This window comes from Gorilla gorilla, chromosome 19 (assembly GCF_029281585.2).
Source record: "Gorilla gorilla gorilla isolate KB3781 chromosome 19, NHGRI_mGorGor1-v2.1_pri, whole genome shotgun sequence".
NCBI lineage: Eukaryota > Metazoa > Chordata > Mammalia > Primates > Hominidae > Gorilla > Gorilla gorilla.
This window is the reverse complement of record NC_073243.2, coordinates 96,444,585-96,465,649: the sequence shown is the minus strand read 5'-3', so window position 1 is coordinate 96,465,649 and position 21,065 is coordinate 96,444,585. Positions and strand designations below refer to the sequence as shown.

The 21,065-nt window shown below is 41.9% G+C and overlaps 1 protein-coding gene and 1 long non-coding RNA gene across 3 annotated transcripts in view; one reads left to right on the top strand and one right to left on the bottom strand.

Annotated features, from left to right (window-relative positions):
• Positions 1-21,065, top strand: part of FBXL7 (F-box and leucine rich repeat protein 7) — a 431,780-nt gene that overhangs the window by 77,983 nt on the left and 332,732 nt on the right. The window contains exon 2 of one of the 2 annotated variants that reach the window (XM_055367583.2): positions 2,488-2,684. The exons of the other annotated variant lie outside the window; for it this stretch is intronic. Coding sequence (XP_055223558.1) covers positions 2,663-2,684 — 22 coding nt within the window. The 5' untranslated portion in view covers positions 2,488-2,662. The remainder of the gene's footprint in view (positions 1-2,487; positions 2,685-21,065) is intronic. 2 annotated transcript variants of the gene reach the window in all.
• On the bottom strand, positions 14,097-20,400 carry LOC134757622 (uncharacterized). Its single transcript, XR_010131805.1, has 4 exons — positions 20,292-20,400; positions 17,782-17,888; positions 16,890-16,995; positions 14,097-14,297 (listed from the first exon to the last, which is right to left on the bottom strand). It is a non-coding gene; the product is annotated as an uncharacterized lncRNA (long non-coding RNA).

The following is a 21,065-nucleotide window of genomic DNA, read 5'->3' as shown; positions in this document are numbered from 1 at the left end:
CACCCATAACATAAAATGCTTCTTTATTATACTGGGAAAGTGCCTAGAGACATTCTTGGGAGAATAGAGAAATTTCTGCAACTTTCTGCCAAAAACAATCTTATACGAAAGAGATGAGTGGAGAACAGTATGTAGTTCATGTTTTGAAATAACGAATGGATTTCTTGAGATGAGACATAGCAATGTATTGAAAAAAAATCCCCTTTGGGCAACAATTAGGATGTCGCTCCCAAGAGGGAGAGACATGATCTCAAAGAAAAACAGTGGTGCTTGTATCATGGCACCAAACAGCAAAAAGACATTGGCAGTCTGACAGGTAAGCCTTGTGGTTTTGTATCAAACTGGTGGATTTTGAAACTTCTGAATTTCCTTAGAGAAAGTCTCAACACACTAACCCATAGATATGGCCTCAGGTGTGGTTCTGGAACATGAGTGCACTAAGTGTCTGCATCATCCAGTGTGTTTAGTATTGGATCCCTCATGAGATTTTCATGACCCCCCGTGATGCTACAAGGGATCCAAAACACTTTCATAACTTGAGCAGGAAATAGCCCAATCACCATGTGTTTAAAAGGAAAGTTGACACAATTCCAGTCCATTCTGAAGCAAACACAGGTGTACTAATTCTGCAAAATAAAAATGTTAAACTTCTCCTGTCTCATCCCGTAGTCCTCCAAAATAAAAAAGTTTGGTGGCTAAATTAACTTGAGATGGAATATCTTTGGATTGGATAAGTGTTTATATATGGTTTTGTCATCCATGACATGGAACATCTTGATGAAAAATAAATCATTGGACTGTTTTAGTCTTTCATGGATTCCAAGTGAGCCTGCATGTTTGCCATCAAATAGATACATGTAGATATACAGCCTTTGCCAACATGCATTGCTTTTTAGTGGACATTAATGTGCTATTTGGGTGAGATTTAACAGTGTCACGTTCTTTAACTTTCATCTTTCCAGATCTCTTGGTCTCAGTGCCTTTAGACTTACAGGTTCCTAAACACAGGTGGGAGGTTGACAAGGTAAGGGAGGAAAGCAGTGCTGTTTGTTACCTTCATGGAAACACGTAGGAAGAGGTTTTCTACCTTCTCGCTTATGTGTAACCACATTTAAGACTTACTCCCCCAGGCAGTTTTTGGCCATAGACAGTGTGGGAAGTGGATTTCTGGAGGGGAATTTGAATGTATTACTGTTGGGCTCTGTGAATAATTGGCATCCTAGAGGGACCTGGGACGCCAGATCCTGCTTCTCCCACAGGCCATAATTTGTCCATGAGTATGTGGCTTTAGAATATAGTCCATAATTCCTTATCCAGAAAATCAGTATGTCTGAGATGAAATAATGAAAGTTACGAAACACAGATGCTTCCCTCAACTAAACAATATTGCTTTACAAAAGTGCAAGAAATCATCTTTCCAAATAAGATGATTCTGGTCTGTTTATCATTGTGTGGCAGCATGTTCTAGTTACTTTTGCCACATTCCAGACAACCTTAAAAGTTAGTGACTTAAGCAACAGCATTGTTTTATGATCTCTTTCAGTTCTTGTGGGTCAAGAATGTGGGAAGGTCTTGGTGGAGTGGATCTGGGGCCAGTCAGTGGCTGGAGCTGAGAATGCCAGAACTGGACAGGACCAGCTTTCCCTCTCTTTTGTCCTCCCTGTCTCTCTCTTCCTAGGGTGTCAGGCCTCTCTGTGTGGTCTTTCTGCATGGGCTACTTGGGCTTCCTCACAGAATTACTGTCTCAGGGCAGCCAAGCTGCTTACATGGCAGGAGAAGCTTTCAAGAGTTGCTTATTCCAGGGAAGCAGCATTGCCTTTTATGACAGCCTGGGAGGTCATGCAGTGTTACTTCTGGGCATTTTATCGGTTCCACTAGACTGAATGTTTGTGTCCCCCCAGTTCATGTGTTTAAGCTCTAACCCCCAAGAGGATAATAATAGGAGGTGGGGTCTTTGGGAGGTAATTAGCGTTAAAAAAGTTCATGCGAGTGTAGCCCCCATGATGGAATCAGTGTCCTTATGAGGAGACCAGAGTTCCCCTCTCTCTGCCATGTGAGGATACAGCAAGAAGATGGGCCTCTGTAAACCAGGAGGAGGGCTCTCACTAAGAACCTAACCCTACTGGCACCCTGATCTTTAACTTCCAACCTCCAGTACTACAAGAAATAAATGTTTGTTGTTTAAGCCCCCCAGTCTGTGGTATTTTGTTATAGCCCAAGTGAAATAAAGAGGCAAGTTAGAAGTGAGTGAGGAGGCTGCCTGGATCCAGGGAGGAGAATCAGACTCCCTCTCTGGATGGGGGCACGGCAAGGTCTAGGGGCCATGTGATCGTGTGTGGTTATCTTTGGTCAATATGCCATACATTGGTTTATAATTACTTAAAAACAGAGTTTTAGTCTCTGTTCCTGGATAAGCAAACCAAGAAGCCACTCTCTTTCAGTCTTTAAAAAAACCTTGCACTATTTGACTCCTTTCTTTTGTAACAGGCAGATCCACAAGCCATGCTTGCCTGGGAGAAAATATCAAAGGCAACATGAAAATTAACCTCTGGGTCCGGGAGTGCTGAAGGTGCCAGAACAGGAAGGGAGGTGGTGAGCCTGAAGATCTCACAAGCTTCCCTCCTGGTGTGTGTTTCCAGACCGTCAAGGGTCCTGGCTGCTCATGGTCTATCTCAGTTGCCCAGGTGAGCAGAGTCATGGGCCTGGAGACTATCCCAGGGACACTGGTTGATGCATGGCTGGAAGGGGCATGGAAGACAGAAGGTTGGAATCCTGTGATCCACTCTTAGCTAGCCGGGTGACCCAACAGAGGCCTCTGTCTAGATCCAGGGATTAGGAGTTACACCAACACCAGTCATGGTTGATAGGTTCCAGTACCTGGGGACAGATGCTGCTAGCTGGTGAGCGGAGCCCACTTGCTTCCTTACATATAATTGAGGTCACACTTAAATGGGCATCATATTTGAACAGTTCACAAAAGTCATATTGGAAGCCAGTTCAATATATTGATCCATTTTACCTCGAAGCCTACTGAGTATCACATTAGGCATGTCAAATATCATTTTTAATGATCAGATCAGCAATTCTCCTACTGGCAGATTTATTGGCTATTCTTTATTATGTCATTAAAAAAAATCAACTTATTTCAAATTAAACCCTTTCCCAGGAACTTGAAAATGCATGAAAGACTAAATTCAAATAACCACTGGCTGATGCCCACCGCCCATCCTCCATCTCCCCACCCCTCACCCCCGGGCTGTGCCACAGTCAGGCCAGTCCTGCTTAGCCTGATGCTGCCGCCATACAGTGCTACTAATGTTGGCTAGTGGGACCCTCCACTTTTCCTCTGTGATGTGTTCAGCATGCTGCCTTTCAGAGAGAAAACAGCCATTAGGGTCAACTGGAACCATAGCAATGGGGGAAAATTGTAGCAGATTTTGCTCGTTTTATGGAATCTTCTGTCTTTGCTGTGGAAAGTTCTCCCAGAATTGAAACATTTAAGTCCTACTCGGCAGACTGTCCTGATGCAGCTGCAAGATTCTCAGACTTTGGTCTTATAAGTTAGACTCTCTTGTCTTTTGGTCTGTCTCCTTCTTTCCCTCTTTCCCTCTGCTTGTTTATGTGCTTGCACAAGCATTTGTGGGTGCCACACAGTTGTGTGTGAATTTGTGGGGTGGGGAATATGGATGAGAGGTGGGAAAGCAAGCTAGTTTCTGTCAGATACCCGGCTCCCTCCCAGAAGTCCAGACCCTGCAATCTGGACATGGGCTTGCTCTGACCATACTCTTTGAGCTAAAATACATTCCAGATAGATGATTTTTTTTTTTTTGAAATAGGATCACATTCTGTGTCCCAGACTGGAGTGCAGTGGCATGATCTTAGCTCATTGCAACCTCCATCTCCCAGGTTCAGGCGATCCTCCTGCCTTAGCCTCCCAAGTAGCTGGGATTACAGGCACGTGCCACCATGCCTGGCTAATTTTTTGTGTTTTTAGTAGAGATGGGGCTTTGCCACGTTGGCCAGGCTGGTCTCAAACTCCTGACCTCAAGTGATCCACCCACCTCAGCCTCCCAGAGTGCTGGGATTACAGGTGTGAGGCACCATGCCCAGCCCAAATAGATGAAAGGTTGAAATGCATGCACTGAAAATTGAAGAGGTACTAGAAGAACATAAGCAGAGACTTTTTTCTACTCTGGATAAGAGAAATCGGCTTAATATTAGGATATGCTGAATCATAGGAAGCGATGGATCAATTTGATCTTCTCTGTTCTTGTATGATGGAAAAAAAGAAAGAGAAATCTCCTATATGTTCATACAAGGGTAACTACATATATGCTACTCCATACAGGTGGAGTTATCCCATCTGTGACTTCTTTTCATTCAGCGGTTTCATAGACAACATTGCCATGCCAATGAGTGCATCAGGACTTCCTCGAGATGTCAGTGACAGTTTACTTGACCAATTCCATGTTATTTTTCCTCATTTCTTCACTCATATAAATGATTAGATAAACAGCTTTGAGTATAACACCTTTAGAATGTGTGCAGTTTCATAGGTTAAATTCTGGGAAGTCTTAGGTGAAAGACTCTGCTGCGTTTACATTCAATACATGATGTGCAATTGCCCTTCATTTCCATGCTACTAGAGGCTACCAAGTGCTTGAGCCCCCTCACCCTACTAATGAAGTTTCAGTCAATCTTTCCAAATCTTTTATAGTCTCACTAACAAAACAATTTCCTTTTATATTAATCGTTATCATCATCGAGACAGAATATTGGTGACTCACCTAATCCTGTCCTTGGCTCATGTTTTTTTTTTTTTGTGGGGATGTTGTATTAGTCTATTTTCATACTGCTATAAAGAACTTCCCTGAGACTGGGTAATTTACAAAGGAAAGAGGTTTAATTAATTCACACTTCAGTATGGCTGGAGAGGCCTCAGGAAACTTACAGTCATGGCAGAAGGGGAAGCAGGCATGTCTTACATGGTGGCAGGTGAGAGAGAGCAGGGGAAACTGCCACTTATAAAACCATCAGATCTTACGAGAACTCACTCATTATCACGAGAACAACATGGGGGAAACTGCCCACATGATCCAGTCACCTCCCAGCAGGTCTCTCCCTCGACACCTGGGGATTATAATTTGAGATGAGATTTGGATGGGGACACAGAACCAAACCATATCATTCTGCTCCTGGCCCCTCCCAAATCTCTTTCCAACATTCCCCCAAAGTCTTAACCCATGTCAGCATTAATTCAAAAGTCCACAATCCAAAGTCTCATCTGAGACAAGGAAAGTGCCTTCTGCCTGTGAGCTGGTAAAATAAAACACAAATTAGTTCCTTCCAAGATACAATGGGGGTGCAGGCATTGAGTAAACATACTGGTTACAAATGGGAGAAATTGGCCAAAACAAAGGGGCTGTGGTCCCCATGCAAGTCCAGAATCCAGCAGGGGAGTCATTAAAGCTCCAAAATGATCTCCTTTGACTGTATGTCTCACATTTGGGGCATGCTTATGCAAGGGGTGGGCTCCCACGGCCTTGGACAGCTGCTTCACAGGCTGTCGTTGAGTGCCTGCAGCATTTCCTGGCACATGATGCAAGCTGTTGGTGGATCTACCATTCTGGGCTCTGGAGGATGATGGTCCTCTTCTCACGGCTCTACTAGGCAGTGCCCCAGTGGGGACTCTGTGTGGGGGTTCTGACTCCACATTTTCTTCAGACTGCCCTAGCAGAGGTTCTCCATAAGGGCTTCACCCCTACAGCAAACTTCTCTCTGGACATCCAGGCATTTCCAAACATCCTCTGAAATCTAAGCGGATGATCCCAAACCTCACTTCTTGGCTTCTGTGCACCCACAGGCTCAGTATCGTGTGGAAGTCGACAAGGCCTGGGGCTTGCACTCTCTGAAGCAGTGGCTCGAGCTGTACCTTGACCCCTTTTAACCGCAGCTGGAGCTGGAGTGGCTGGGATGCAGGGCACCAAATCTTGGGGCTGCACAGAGCAGCTGGGCCCTGGGCCTGGTCCACAAAATAATGTTTTCCTCCTAGTCCTCCAGGCCTGTGATGGGAGGGACTGCTGTGAAAGTCCTTGACCTGCTCTGGAGACATTTTCCCCATTGTCTGGGAGGTTAATATTTGACTCCTTGTTACTTATGAATTTCTCTTCCAGAAAGTGGGTTTTTCTTTTCTACCACATGGCCAGGCTGCAAATTTTCCAAACTTTTATGCTCTGCTTCCCTTTTAAACATAAGTTCCAATTTCAGACCATTTCTCTCAAGTTCAAAGTTCCACAGATCTCTAGGGTAGGGGCAAAGTGCCACCAGTCTCTTTGCTGAAGCATAGCAAGTGTGACCTTTGCTCTAGTTTCCAGTAAGCTCTCATCTTCATCTGAGACCACCTCAGCCTGGACTTCATTGTCTACATCACTATCAGCATTTTGGTCAGAACCATTCAAGTCTCTAGCAAGTTCCACACATGACCACATCTTTCTTTCCCTTTCTGGGCCCTCCGAACTGTTCAAGCCCTCTGCCCATTACCCAATTTCAAAGCTACTTCCACATTTTCAGGTTACCTTTATAAAAGTACCCCACTCCTGGTACCAGTTTACTGTATTAGTCTGTTTTCACACTGCTATAAAGAAATTCCCTGAGACTGGGTAATTTACAAAGGAAAGAGTTTCAATTGACTCACACTTCGGTATGGCTGTAGAGGCCTCAGGAAACTTACAGTCATGGTGGAAGGGTAAGCAGGCATGTCTTACATGGCAGCAGGCAAGAGAGAGCAGGGGAAACTGCCAGTCACATACTATATACAAATTAGTTGTGTGGAGTTGTTAACACAGGTGCAGCAAAGCTTCAGTTGGTATCCCTTTCAACTACTCTGCTGCCTGGTACTGCAAATAATTTATGATTTATAATTTATAATTAATTATTAAGAATTAAAATTTCTGTTAACTTCTCCTTAACTTAAAATGCAGATCTGTTTAAGCAGTGCAGTTTGGGAGATAGAAGGATTGCTCTCTGTGAAGCCTGAGAGCCTCCAACACATTCTATAAGAAGGGGACACATTTGTAATTTGCATTAGATGAAAGGAAAGACAGAAATGTACACTGAGACCAAACCATGAACCTAATTGTAATGCATGGTTACTCATTGTCCATGCTTGTAGGGAGGGATGAATCCAATTAAATGAGTCATATAAAAGGTAAGATTTAGAAATGATGACAAATAAGAGTCATGTTTGTTCCAGGGATAGAAGAGCTACCTACGTACGTGGAAAATTCATCACCTTAACACACCTCAAAGGTATTTTGCAGAGCAAAGAGAATTAACCGTTCAAAATTAAAAGTTAAATTTCAAAAGTGCCAACAGTCATAGTTAGCTAACTCACTTTACTATAAACATAGTAGTTTAAATAACATTTTCAATCACATTTTTCTTTGGGGTTTTAGTAGAGAAGCTCATGATTGTATGCCTGAGCTATGTTTATAGGAAGAAGGGAAATTTGTACTCATTTTTCTTCTATCCAAGGCTCAGATACCATTAACTCTAACTCCATCAAGTTGCTAGCTGTGCCTAATAAATCCTGATGCCTTGTTAAAAGTGATATAGTTTTATGTTAGAGTTATATCATATTAAATATTTTTTCAGACCCATTGGTATGCATTACACATGAGCATGTATCTTATTAAATGCAAATCAAATTCTTGTTCAAGGCTGGTCACACAAATGTGATCTTGTTTTTAATTGTTAAATGCCAGTGAATGGCTATTCCTGGAGGAAGCTTCCCTTTGGCTTATTTTAAAGTAGGTGATGTAAAAATGATTAACTTAGGAATCAAGAAAATATGTGAAACTACAAGGCCTGGAGCCAGTCTCCTTAGTGAGATCCCAATAAGCCCTTAAAAATATGTGCTGTCATTGCAAAGCTCATTTTTCCAAGTTGGGCTCCAATATTTGGCTAAGAACTTTCTTTTCTTTCCATGTTTGCTCTACACAGAATCTGGGGGGTATTAAGATTGATGAGGGAATCAGAGCTTGAGGTTTGGGAGCCAGCGTTAGCACTTCTGGGTGATGACAAATCATGTCTTAACTCCCTCCCTTTTAAAAATTTTCTCCCCTCCCCTCCCCTCCCCCCTCCCCCCTCCCCCTTGTCTTCTTTCTCTCTCTCCCCCCTCACCTCCCCCTCTACCTCCCTCTCCTTCTCTCTCTTTCTCCCTCTCTGTTTCTCTTCCTCTCCCTTTCTCAATCTCTTTCTCAATATCTCTTGCCCCCTCCTTTTCTTTCCCAAAGCACAAAGTGATGGGTTGGAATGGAAACATATAACTTTCATGAAGTGTTCCCTACTTTAACCTCTGGGTGGAAAGCTGAAAACAAGGTTATTACTTTTGGACACTTTACCAAGAAGCTGTGATGGAGAAACCTCTTATTACTACCCCTGGTTGAACCAGATCTCCAGCTCATGTTTCAAAAAACTACTCAGAATTCCATCTAAAGTGAAAACAATGAAGAATTGTCTACAGTCCAGGGATAGCACCATTACACATATTGAATTTACTTTCTAAATAACTGAGTCTTGCAGCTCTCAATCTAAACTACACATAGAAGTCAGGCTAAACTGTCAAATCAGTTCATGACTGTAAATCATCCTGGTAAAAACACTTTAAAAATTTCATGAAGAGAGCTATCTGGAGAATTTTAATAGAATAGAGACCGTTTAAATTTTCTTTTTAGTCATTTATCTGGTTAATGTTTACACCTGAGAATAGGTTGCCAAGACAGACCTTTAGGGAGATTTCGAGAGGTATCTCAAGTTCTATCTGTTTCTCTCCATCTCCACAGTCGTTACCTGTGCCAAGCCACCATCATCTCCCACTGCAATGGCTTCTTTCACCTCCGTGATATTTCCTTCTGAACCTCAGTGGCCCGTTCATTACTCAGCAGCTAGCTTCATCTTTCATAACTAAAACCTGCCATTTGTCCTGCTGGAAAATCAGCCTGTGACTTCTACATTCATATGGACTACAGACACAATCTCTGTTGCTCCCTTTGGGTCTTGCATGATTCATCTCTTCCCAGTATCTCCCCACTTACTGGAATGCACCTGGCTGATGCTAAGATCAGGGTCTTTTTGTATTTCAAATCCTTGGCCTAGAATGGGCTTGCTTCTTCACTCTGCAGGGCTGACTCCTTCTCATTCCTTAGGTCTCAGCCCAAAGGTCCACAACTCAGCAAAGCCTTTTACTATGACCCCTTTATCTAAGGAGGCCTCTCTTTCATTGAGTAGTATCCTATGCATTTTCTCCAGGCACCAGGCAGGATTTGAAATTCCATGTTTGTTTATTTTTGTTTCCTAATTATATACTCTGTGTCTCCGAAGGTGGGAATCCGGTTTCCTTTGCTCATTATTGCAAACCTCAGCTTGGGCATTGTGTCTGAGACAGAGTATGTGTAGTTATCATTCAAGTGTCCTGTGAGTTATGTATGAGTCTTGTCCCCCTTTTATAGATGAAGAAACTAAGTTACCTCAAATTTAAATAATTTTCTTAGGGTCCCAAAGCTATTAAGAGATGAAAACACTATTTGTTTAACATAGATTGGATGAAACAATGAATGAATTGATGAATGTATTTTTATTCATCCAGCATTTGCCCTCTAGAGATAATAGTTTTAAAGATTAAAAAAGAAAATCTTAAAATGGGTCAAATAAAAGAAAAAGTCATTAAATAGGATATTTTTCTAGCTAAGATGAAAGCTCTTCACATCCTTTAATTTCTCCATCCCCAGCTGTTTAGCATATGTTTTTGTTTTTCAAACTTTTTTTTTGGTTGTTGTTCCTAAAAACTCTCTGAATTCTGGGATCCTTGACAAAACCTCACTGTTATGCCAGGTTGAAACTCAGCCACCCTTATTTGCTCATTTTGCATCAGATTTAATGTCCAGCAGAGGCAAAACTGAGGTCACTGAGGTAAAACTAGACTTTTACTTTACAGCATTATGTCTGGTGTACAGTTGAATCCAAAGATTTATTGCTCAATGGTGGTAGATTGTGGAGACACTGTCTGCTGATTTATTTACTGTCAGAACTGAATGGTCACGTTTTTAACATGAATGCTGTTATTCCCAAAATAAGCTATCACTCTGAAATATTTTAGGCTGATTTTACTGCACATTGTAAATTATTGATGTGTAAATCAGTGACTTCGCTCATCACACAGAGAAACTGTGGCACATGACAAAAGCTATGTTGTAATTTTTTTTTTTTTTTTTTTTGAGATGGAGTTTCGCTCTTCATTGTCCAGGCTGGAGTGCAGTGGCACGATCTCGGGTCACTGCAACCTCTGCCTCCCAGGTTCAAGCGATTCTCCTGTCTCAGCCTCCTGAGTAGCTGGGGTCACAGGCTCCCACCACCACGTCTGGCTAATTTTTGTATTTTTAGTAGAGATAGAGTTTCACCATGTTGGCTAGGCTGGTCTCAAACTCCTGACCTCAAGGGATCTGCCCACCTTGGCTTCCCAAAGTGCTGGGATTACAGGTGTGAGCCACCGCGCCCGGCCGCCAAGTTGTAATTTTGACTCATTAACAGGTTGTATGAAATCAGGATATTTGTATTTAACTTTCTTCCCAATTGTAATGTGTATCTCTGACTTCTCTAGAAGATCTGTTTCCATGCAGGTTATGATAAAATTATTAAACTATGAGTTTTTGAAGGTCTATACAATTAGATCCTTACTTTGTTCAAACTGTGAAGATTTTAATCCAACCTCCTTCTTTTTTTTAAAACTCAACTTATTTTTGTGTTCCTTCTGACACAGCTAATCTGTTTTCTTTATGTAGAAATCAGTGAGCTACTGTGGATCACAGAAGCCCTTTTCCTGAGAAATTTCAGATGATTTCTTGTTGTTGTAACTAATAGAATGACGTACAAAGTATACTAACTGAGAAAGAAAGGTGGATATACAAGAGGAAGAATAGTGAGAAACTCCATGCTCCTGACCCAGCGTCTAGTAACCTTGGGTATTAGTAAGCAAACCATTTGTTGTCTGTATTTCTGCCTGGACACTGTGGATGCAGTGAGGGGTACATCATGCTGTGTATTTGATATGGTTTGGATTTCTGTCCCCGCCCAAATCTCATGTTGATTTGTAATCCCCAATGTTGGAGGAGGAGACTTGTGGGAGATGATTGAATCTCGGGGGTGGATTTCCCCCGGCTTTTCTCATGATAGTGAGTTCTTACAAGATCTGGTTGTTTAAAAGTGTGTAGTGCCTCCTCCTCCTCTCTCTTCCTCCTTCTCCAGCCAAGCAAGTTGTGCCTGCTTCCCCTTAGTCTTCCGCTGTGATTGTAAGTTTCCTGAGGCTTCCCCGGCTATGCTTCCCATACAGCCTGCAGAACTGTAAACCCATTAAACCTCTTTTCTTTATAAACTACCCAGCTTCAAGTATTTCTTTATAGTAGTGCGAGAAGGGACTAATACAGTATTTGTGCATAAAAAGTCTTGATGAATTGCATGATTTATTTTTCTATTCTTCAAATCAGAAGAAAAGGCTTTGGAAGTTATTATCTTAAGAAGCTTAAAAGTGAGGGTACCTTGGTGGGGTAACATCAGGCCAATGCATGGCCTGAGTAGCTGTCTTTGTTTTCTGGATTCCCCTGTTGGTTTCCCAATCCAGCCATGGCATAGCCAGCGTGTCCTCAGTGTCATCATCAGAGGTAATGATGCGCAAATGAGATTCAGGCAGTGGCTGTGGAACACTATGGGTCCACATGCTTCAGTGGCTTCTCCATCTGCTCTGCAGCTCATGAATGTTGCTGTGAATAATTGCCTTCACTTGATCCTCTGTGTTTCCAAAAACAATGAAGATTGGGACTTCATTCACCATCCCATGTTCCTACCATGTTTTTTCTTAAAAGAATGATCTTTGTTTTCAACCTCTCTTAAGATATCTTTGACCTTGGGAGTAAATGGTGTTAGGAAGATATGCTTGGAAGAGGGAAGTGGGAGAGAGAAGAGCTATGGAGTAATGGACAGACTGGGCCACGTTTACTCCTCTGAACACTTGAGAAAATCATCCTAGGCGCCACCTGGAATTTCTCTGCTGCCTCATCTGTCCAATCACAAATTCCTTGTGTTTCTACTGGATTTACATCTCTTGGATTTATTGATTTATTTTCAACCATCATTGCTACCTCCATAACAGCTTTCTAACCAGACTCGCTGCCTCTACTTTTACTACCTCCAGTCCCTTCTCTAAGCTCGACCTAGCTTTCTGCAATCTGATATGCCAGTCTGCTTGTTATAATCCTTCAAAGATTCCTCACTGCTCTCTGGATAGAGTTCAAGTTCCCTACCATGGTCTGCAAGACTTCAAGTTTCACCTCTACCTCCCACCTCCTTTTTCTCTTTTATCTGTCTTCTCTAGCCCTAGTAAATAATCTGTGGTTGTTGAATGCTCAATGTTCCCTTTTGCTTCTGGGCCTCTCGTTCTCCTTGGGATGCCCATTTTCTATTGTCTAACTTTCCAGACCACCTTACTGCCCCAAGTCAGGTCTGAGCAACTTGCCTTTATTTATAGCCACTGTAGTGGTGATTACAGTGATCAGATTAGTCCTCCCCTGGACTGTGGATGTGTTGAGAGGCATTGAGAGCAGAGATGATGCCACTGTTAGGTTCCCAGCTCCTAAGTCCTGCTCGATAAAGCAGGAACCAGATCAATATAAATTACTGAGTCACATAGCTTTATTGGGGAAAATGCTTCCAGTTAACCTAAAAGTTGTATTATTATTTTATGTTCTGTCTCTTTTTCCTTTCTATTTTTATAGGATGAAGAATTCTTTATAAAGAAGGCAGATTTTTAGTTGTGTAAATAACAAGTCTAGGACCACAAGGACCATAGCTTGCCCTTTTTATTCCCATAGTATTTCATAAATTCAGATCTGCATCTCCTCAGACTTGAATGATTACAATTCCATTTTGCCCATGGGTGGTAGCAGATTGTGACAGTTTTTCATTAAGACTGGAGAATTTAGGCCAGGCGCGGTGGCTCACACCTGTAATCCCAGCACTTTGGGAGGCTGAGGCGGGTGGATCACGAGGTCAGGAGATCGAGACCATCCTGGCTAACATGGTGAAACCCTGTCTCTACTAAAAATACAAAAAATTAGCTGGGCATGGTGGCGGGCGCCTGTAGTCCCAGCTACTCGGGAGGCTGAGGCAGGAGAATGGCGTGAACCCGGGAGGTGGAGCTTGCAGTGAGCTGTGATCGCACCACTGCACTCCAGCCTGGGCAACAGAGTGAGACTGTGTCTCAAAAAAAAAAAAACAAAAAAAAAGACTGGAGAATTTTACCATGGGGCTAGGCATTCAAGTAGAAATTGCACTTTATAAAATGAAAATAATTCTTGTTAAAGGTTTGGGCACCTAGGAAGGCTGAGGGTAAATGGAAGGCCTAGGACCGAAGCCCGAGTCGAGAAGTGGCAGCTTCCATTTTTCTCCCGCAGTTGGCAGGGACAGGAGCTCAAATAACATCAGTCCCCTCTGCCCCAGATCTTGTGACGTGAGTCTTGAAATTTGTGAGGAATAAGGTTGGCCTCTTATTATTTATTTATTTATTTACTTTTGAGACGGAGTCTTGCTCTGTCACCAGGCTGGAGTGCAGTGGCACGATCTTGGCTCACTGCAACGTCCACCTCCCGGGTTCAAGCGATTCTTCTGCCTCAGCCTCCCGAGTAGCTAGGACTACAGGCACGCACCACCACACCCAGCTAATTCTTTGCATTTTTAGTAGAGATGGGATTTCACCATGTTGGCCAGGATGGTCTTGATCTCTTGACCTTGTGATCCGCCCGCCTTGGCCTCCCAAAGTTCTGGGATTATAGATGTGAGCCACCGTGCCCGAGGTTGGCCACATCTTTAGCCATCTGGCTACTGTGGTAGGAGGGTCACTCTAAATCCCACTACACTGAAGCATCTCAGAGACACATAATAACCTTTGAGCTGAACAAGTCTACATTGGACACCTACTGTGTTCATGCTCTGAGGAAATGAGGCTCAGAGAACTTAAGTCTCTTACCTGAAAAATTCTAGAACGTGGCCTAGAATTTAGGCCTTCTGTCTGTCCATCCTCTGCCCCAGTTTTATATTCTTCACCCACAAACTTGATAGGTCATCTGTTTAACTTTTGATGGAACAGCAGCGGCATGGAGATGAGTTTTGGAGTGACATGCACCTGGCTCTGGGATACAGTTGCCCAGTGATCATGGGCAATTTAAGTTCCTGCGCTCCAGTTCTCTCACCTTGAAAATAGAGATAATAATGCTTAGCCCATAAGCTCATTGTGAAGATTTAATGTCAGATTATATATATAAAGTGCCAACTACACAGCTTGACGCCATCACAAATATTCTTTTTTCTATGGAGTGCCTGACACCTACACTATTTTGCAGTTTAAGTTCAGGCTTTCCATTTTAAATGTGAGTACTGCTGACAGCCTCATGGAAATGTTGTGCCATTTGTCCCTAAGTGTGTTTTATAATAACGGATCTGAAGACCAGGCTTATCAGAGGGAGGAGAAGATTTGTCTACACATCTAGTCCGGACCTTTAGTTTTTGGAGTTGTTTGTTTTCTATATAAATTTAAAATGGAAAATTATGCTCCTAACCTTTAGGTCACAGAGAGAAAAGAAGTTTTATTAGTGAGAGGTCATTATTTGAAGTGTATAATGGATAGTCTGTTTACCTCAGATTTTAGCCTCGAGCTAAAATTTTGTTTGTACTTGTAAATGAATAGCAAAAAGAATAGTGATGAAAGACGGAGTCCAGGATAAGATGCGTATCACACACAAGGGAAGTATGATCAGCTGTAGGCTGCTGTATGGTTAGGCATTTGGTTGAATACTGGGAAATACTTAAGGTGAGGCAGTAAAACCATTCTCCTGATAGAGTACCAGTCCTAGAAAACATTTGAAATTTTAGAGCCTTTAAAGTGAAAAGTGGATAGACTGAAGCCAGTTAGCTTTACAGGGATCAGCTGGTGAATATTTGCTTGACATTTTGTTCCCTGCGTGCCCCTTCCTCCCTCTCACTTCCTCTGGATTGTTTCTGCTAGTTGCCTGTCCTTTAGAAATAAGCAGGCCTGGGCAGGGTACAGTGGCTCACACCTATAATCCCAGCACTTTGGGAGGCCGAGGCAGGTGGATCACCTGAGGTCAGGAGTTCAAGACCTGCCTGGCCAACATTGTAAGACTCCAGCTCTACTAAAAATACAAAAATTAGCCAGGTGTGGTGGCGGGTACCTGTAATCCCAGCTTCTAGGGAGGCTGAGGCAGGAGAATTGCTTGAACCCAGGAGGCGGAGGCTGCAGTGATCTGAGATCGCCCCACTGCACTCTAGTCTGGGCGACAGAGGTAGACTCCATCTCAAAAAAGAAATAAGCAGGCCTTAGTCTTTCTCTGCTTGGTGTGGAATTCTCATTAAGTTTTCTGGTGCAAAGATTTAGATTAGCACTTAATAGCTGATTTTCCTAGCTTTTATAAAAAGCTAAATAGTTTAAGAGATAGACATAAAAATGTACAGGTTTTTTGTTTTAAATTTGTTTAATTTGTGTAACAAATATTTTTTATCCCTTTTTGGAGTTGGTGAATTTGTTCTTTTTATGCTGAATATATGCTATTTCTCTATGCCAATTGGCAACTCACTATGGATGGCACTATATAGTCCAGAGAAAAATTCAGTGTATGTAACTACGTCTTGGGCACTATCCAATGAAGTTTAGTTATTTTCATACTCAATACCAACCTTGGAAGGTAACCCCAAAGAAATGTTTATAATTAGTTTGAACCATATGACAGTGTTGATTTTGAACCTTTTTAACCTATGAAAATGGCAATTTCTTATGGTTCAACATTATACTAAAGATTCATTCTACTCATTTCTTTCCTTAGACTAAATGACTTTGTCCAGCGCTCACAATATGTTCTATATACATTAGACACTTAGTATTTATTTGTTGGTGGAGTTTATTTGAGTGATTAATTGGGTAAGTTTTTAAGGCATTTGCCTCCACTGCTACACCATGCAATGAAAGGGAAATGTTGTCCTTTTGAATGAGGTTGAGAAGGCTAAACAGGAGGTTTCACATCTTGGTTTTCCAGGCTTTTCATTGAACGTGGAGGGCGGACATATGGTGGGTCAGAGAGGTCAAGAATTTGGTAAGGCATTTGAAAAGTAAACAGTTGAAAAGGTTAAAAGTGTATCTGTTCTGATCTTGGGCGGTCCACGCTAGAAAACTACTCTTTGAAATGGTGTTTCCATTTCTTACGCGGTGGTAAGGGAGGTATGTTTTGTGTGAATGATGGGAGTACCCATTGGCCTCTCACCAGACAGTCTGAATTCCTGATGTGTGTCGCCCAGGGCTAGAAACAGGAGCATGATTGCTACTCCCAGCTCACACTGGGGATGGAGGTGGGAGACAGTGGGCTTGTTCTTGGTATTGGAGCTGCAGTACGGCTTCAGGGACCTGAAGAGGCTGCTGCTAGAGAAGGGGCCAGTCCAAAATAGAGACTCACAGACTGCTTTGGAAATGTTCCGGGAATCAGGTTTTCAGAGTTATAGACTGGCTCTTTGCGTATAACCTGTACTAGTGACATACTATACTCCAGCTATTGCTGACAACAATATCAGAATGACCTCTCTTCTTTGCATGTTGCAAAAGTTCTTGATTGCAGGAGAAACGCTGTCTCCTCTCTGATTCTCTGTGTGTCCATTCCCATTGCTAAGTTTAGTTGCCTTGCTATGATCCTCTGTGCATCTGTCATAGTGATGTGGAATCCTAGTCAGTCTTACATTTAAAAATATATACCTGTATGTGACAAGAGGTTCACCCTGACCTTTTTGCTTTTGTTTCCCAGTATCCAGAACATTGCCATCAGCAGCAGTAAACTTCTCCCATGGGCTCCACGTGTAGTCTTTTCGCCAGCTGCAATGTGTACAAGACTATGATCCCAGGGCATGTAAGAAGATAGGAATGCAGTGCAGTGAGAAAATATACATAAAAACAAATTGGTATAATCCCAAGAGTACTATAAGTGTCAGTTGTGATTATTACTACGTTAAGTGCCAAATGACTGTAAATGGTACAACATTCCAAGTGGGGAAGGGATCTCAGAGACCCAGAAAGGCTGCTGTGGAGGAGTTGAAAATGGATCGGGAGGGGAAGAGATGTCATTCTAAGCTTGGAAGAGTTGGAACAGGGGTATGAAGCAGTGCTGCATGTGACGAGTGTGGGGAATTGCAGGCAGACCAGATCGGCTGAGGTACAGGGAGGAAAGCAGCACCTGGAGAGATCTGGCCTGAATTCTTTAATTTGATAATTAATTCAGAATAAATTATTTAGATTGCAGGCTGATGGAGGGATTTAATTTTGAAGTATTATACAACTGTATTAATCTGCACTCTTGCAACAGTATTACTAGGTAACATTTGTTGAGCACTTACTATGTGCCAAGCTTCCAACTAGGTGCTTTACATGTGTTAATTCATAGAAAATCTGGGACACCATTTTATAAATAAGAACACTGAGGCAGAGAGTTAAGCATCTTTCCAAAGTCAAGCAAATGAATAGTAGCAAAAAGATGTAAATTGAAGTGCATTGACTCCAGCATCTGGGCTTTTCATCCAAGGCTACAGTAAAAATCTAAGGAGATGATGTGGCGTGGTGGTGAGGTCTCTGATGCCTGGAGCTTTTTCTTACAAGCTCTGGGACAGTTATACAGTGCTTACCTTAGTTTCTTCCTGAGGTCAATGAGAGTAGTCCCATGGGTCCTATCTCAGCAGGTAGATGGGATTTGGTGAAATAACAAGATCGCAGAACACACTCATTAGGGCTGCTGTAAGAGTTAAGGGGACATCGCAGTCCTAATCCTCTTGCATGACAGAAGGGAAAAATGGAGACTTACAGATATTAATGGGTTTGTTCAAGTACACAGTTGGAATTAGAATGAAGCACTCTTGTCTGTAAAATCAAGGACTGTTGACTCTACTGCATTAAACCAGTTAAATCAGAATGAATGGTCATGCCAAAACTGGGCTAAGGTATGCTTCTGAAATAACTAAGAAAAATGCATTTTTAAAGTACATTCTGCCTTTAGACTAAAAAAGCATGGTATAATTCATTTTTGTGTGGTATGTATAGAGTCCTTTTTGTTTTTAATAGATGAGTAATTATTCAGCACTAATTCTTGTCTTCTTTTTTAATATGGGTTTTCTTCACATTAAAATAAAAATAAATGTCAACTCAGAATTTAGGTAGGCCAAGGCAGGAGGGATTGCTTGAGCCCAGGAGTTCAAGACAAGCCTGGGTAACATAGTGGGACCCTGTCTCCACAAAAATAAGTAAGAATTTGGTAAGGCACTTGAAAAGTAAATGCTTGAATTAAGAAAAAAATTTACAAAGTTATGCATGCCATATATTCCTATTCCAAACCCACAAGGGCAGTGCCTGCCTGAACCAGAGTAAAAGACTGACTTTATTTCCCCTACATTCTGGGCACAGAATCCCCAAGGCGGGGAGAAGGGCTGAAGGTTGAGTTGATCACCAATGGCTAATGATGAAATCAATCATGCCTATGTAATGAAGCCTCCATAAGACTCAAAAGGGCAGGGCTAGGAGAGCTTCCAGATAGCTGAATGCATGGAACTTCCTGGAGGGTGGTGCACCCAGAGAGGGCATGGACTCTCCATGCCCCTTCCCACATACCTCGCCCTGTGCATCTCTTCATCTCTATCCTTTGCAATATCCTTTATAGTAAGCCAGTAAACCTAAGTAAGTGTTTGCCTAAGTTCTGTGAATTATCCTAGCAAATTAATCAAACCCAAGGAGGAGGTCATGGAAACCTCATTTTGTAGCCAGCTGGTTAGAAGTATGAGTGGGCTGGACATGTGATTGGCATCTAAAGTGGGGGCAGCCTTGTGGGACTGAGCCCTTAACCTGTGAAATCTGACACTATCTTTAGGTAGATAGCATCAGAATTGAATTGAATTCTAGGATACCCAGCTGGAGAATCTGCTGCAGAATTGATTGATTGCTTGCTTGTTGGTGGGGAGAAACCACCATCCGCACACATTTTGGTGACCAGAAGTCACAGAAGCAACTGTGTTGTATTGAGAGCAGAGAATAAAAATACAGCAATTTGGTTTTGCCTCTATTTCCTATATGTTAAAATGGGTGCCAGGGACAGGAGGGAAAATACTTAGGCCCAAATACTTGATTGCATCTCATTTTTATAAAAGATATATAAATCTTGAAGCCAGTAAGCTTATTCTCCCTGTCCCAAACCATATATGTGAAAATATCTCTCTAGATAATATCATTTTGTAAAAAAAAAAAAAAAAAAAAAAAAAAAAAAAAAAAAAAAAAAAAATCTGAAATGCCTGAAATTCTTTTAATTGAAGGCCTACAAATTACGTTCCAACAAAGTTTTACAAGAAGGCGTGTGAAGAAGGCCTAGAGCAGAGAAAGATTTTAATGTGTAGATTGAAAGCTTCAATCCCTGGCCCTGTTCTTCCTTTAGACTAGAGGGAAAAGTAGTTCGAATGTTCCCTTCACCTTTATGGATGAAGTGATGCCTTCATGCTAGAAGAGTTTGGGAAAAGAATTCTCAGGAATTTTACAATTATTAATCAAGTCTCAATACATCAAGAAAAAGAATGAGAAAAGGAATAACAGCTATCCCTGGACTATTTGATCTATTCTGGCTCAAAGGCAAAGCTATTATATTTTCAAAAGAGAAGAGAGATTAGCTCCTAAGTTGTTATATTCAAGAACTATTCCAGTTTCAGGCAAGATTTATTTTGCTTAATGTATCTCCTTTTATAGAAGCCAGATCTTTCCCTTCCCTGGCTGCTGCAAACCTTAACTTAGGTTATGACCGCAATTTATATGATAAAAGGGCTGTAAATGCAAAATTTAGGGGGAGTGATTTTTTAAAAAATGCATAAAGCTTTGAAAAATACACCATAGATTATAGGTGGAAGCTGAATTAAAGTTTTTCAAAGAGGAAAGAGACCTACCAGGTCATCTGTTTATTACCCAGAGTACATTAAACTGTTTTCCAGCCTTATCAGATTCATCATGTGGCTAAGTATAATGCTTCTTATTTCTACTTGGTTGTGCTTATTTAAAACATTACAATCCATCACTCTCAAAATTATTACTTTATACTTATTCAACCTTTCATAGAGTCAGTCTAAAATTAAAAAATGCTCTTTTCATATGGAAAAAAGTGTCTTACCTTTAGGATGAAGATTTTTTTTCCTTGAATTTGAGATACAGCTTTGGTAAGCATAAAATTGCTGCAGTTCCAACGTTTACCACCAGGTGCAGCAGACAGACTGTCTTTTCTTGGTTCACATAACTGAGAAAGAAGTCCAGTGGTAGGGTGGGTGTTGGGACCCATTGAACTGGTAATGGCTCAGTGATATCCTTACCTGATTTTTTTTGTCATTGTTTTGCCATGTGCATTTTTATTGAAATTGTTGACTCTCCTTTGTAATACAGTATGGCGTCCAACAAGGCCTATGGTTATATCCAGAGAGAGAGAAAGAGAGCACGCATCTCTTTCTTTACCAGTGAATAACTTTGATCATTTATCTGCCCCTCACTCCCCCTCCTTGTCTTCCTGAGCAATCACTGGGCAATGAGGATGGGTCTGTGTTGATGGGCTTAGGGTAAATAGAGCTCCTTCATAGAATAGAGGTGACATCAGTCTCACCCAACCATGTGGCAGCAACACAAAGTTAGGGATGAAATGGATTCAGAATTGAGGGCAATTGCTGCATTCAGTGTACTCTCGTAGCTCCTCCTTCCTACAAATTGTAGTAGTAGAAAGATTCTGGTTATCTGTGAGGTACTCTGTAGCTGCCATTTATACTTTCTCTGTTTCTCTGTGCTCAGAGATGCCTACTGGTGGACGTGATCACTTTTACTCCTGTTAAATAGAATTGCAGCTTCCCACCATGGGCCAAAGGAAGCCTCCTGCTGCAAGGACAGTGGAAGAGACAGGGAG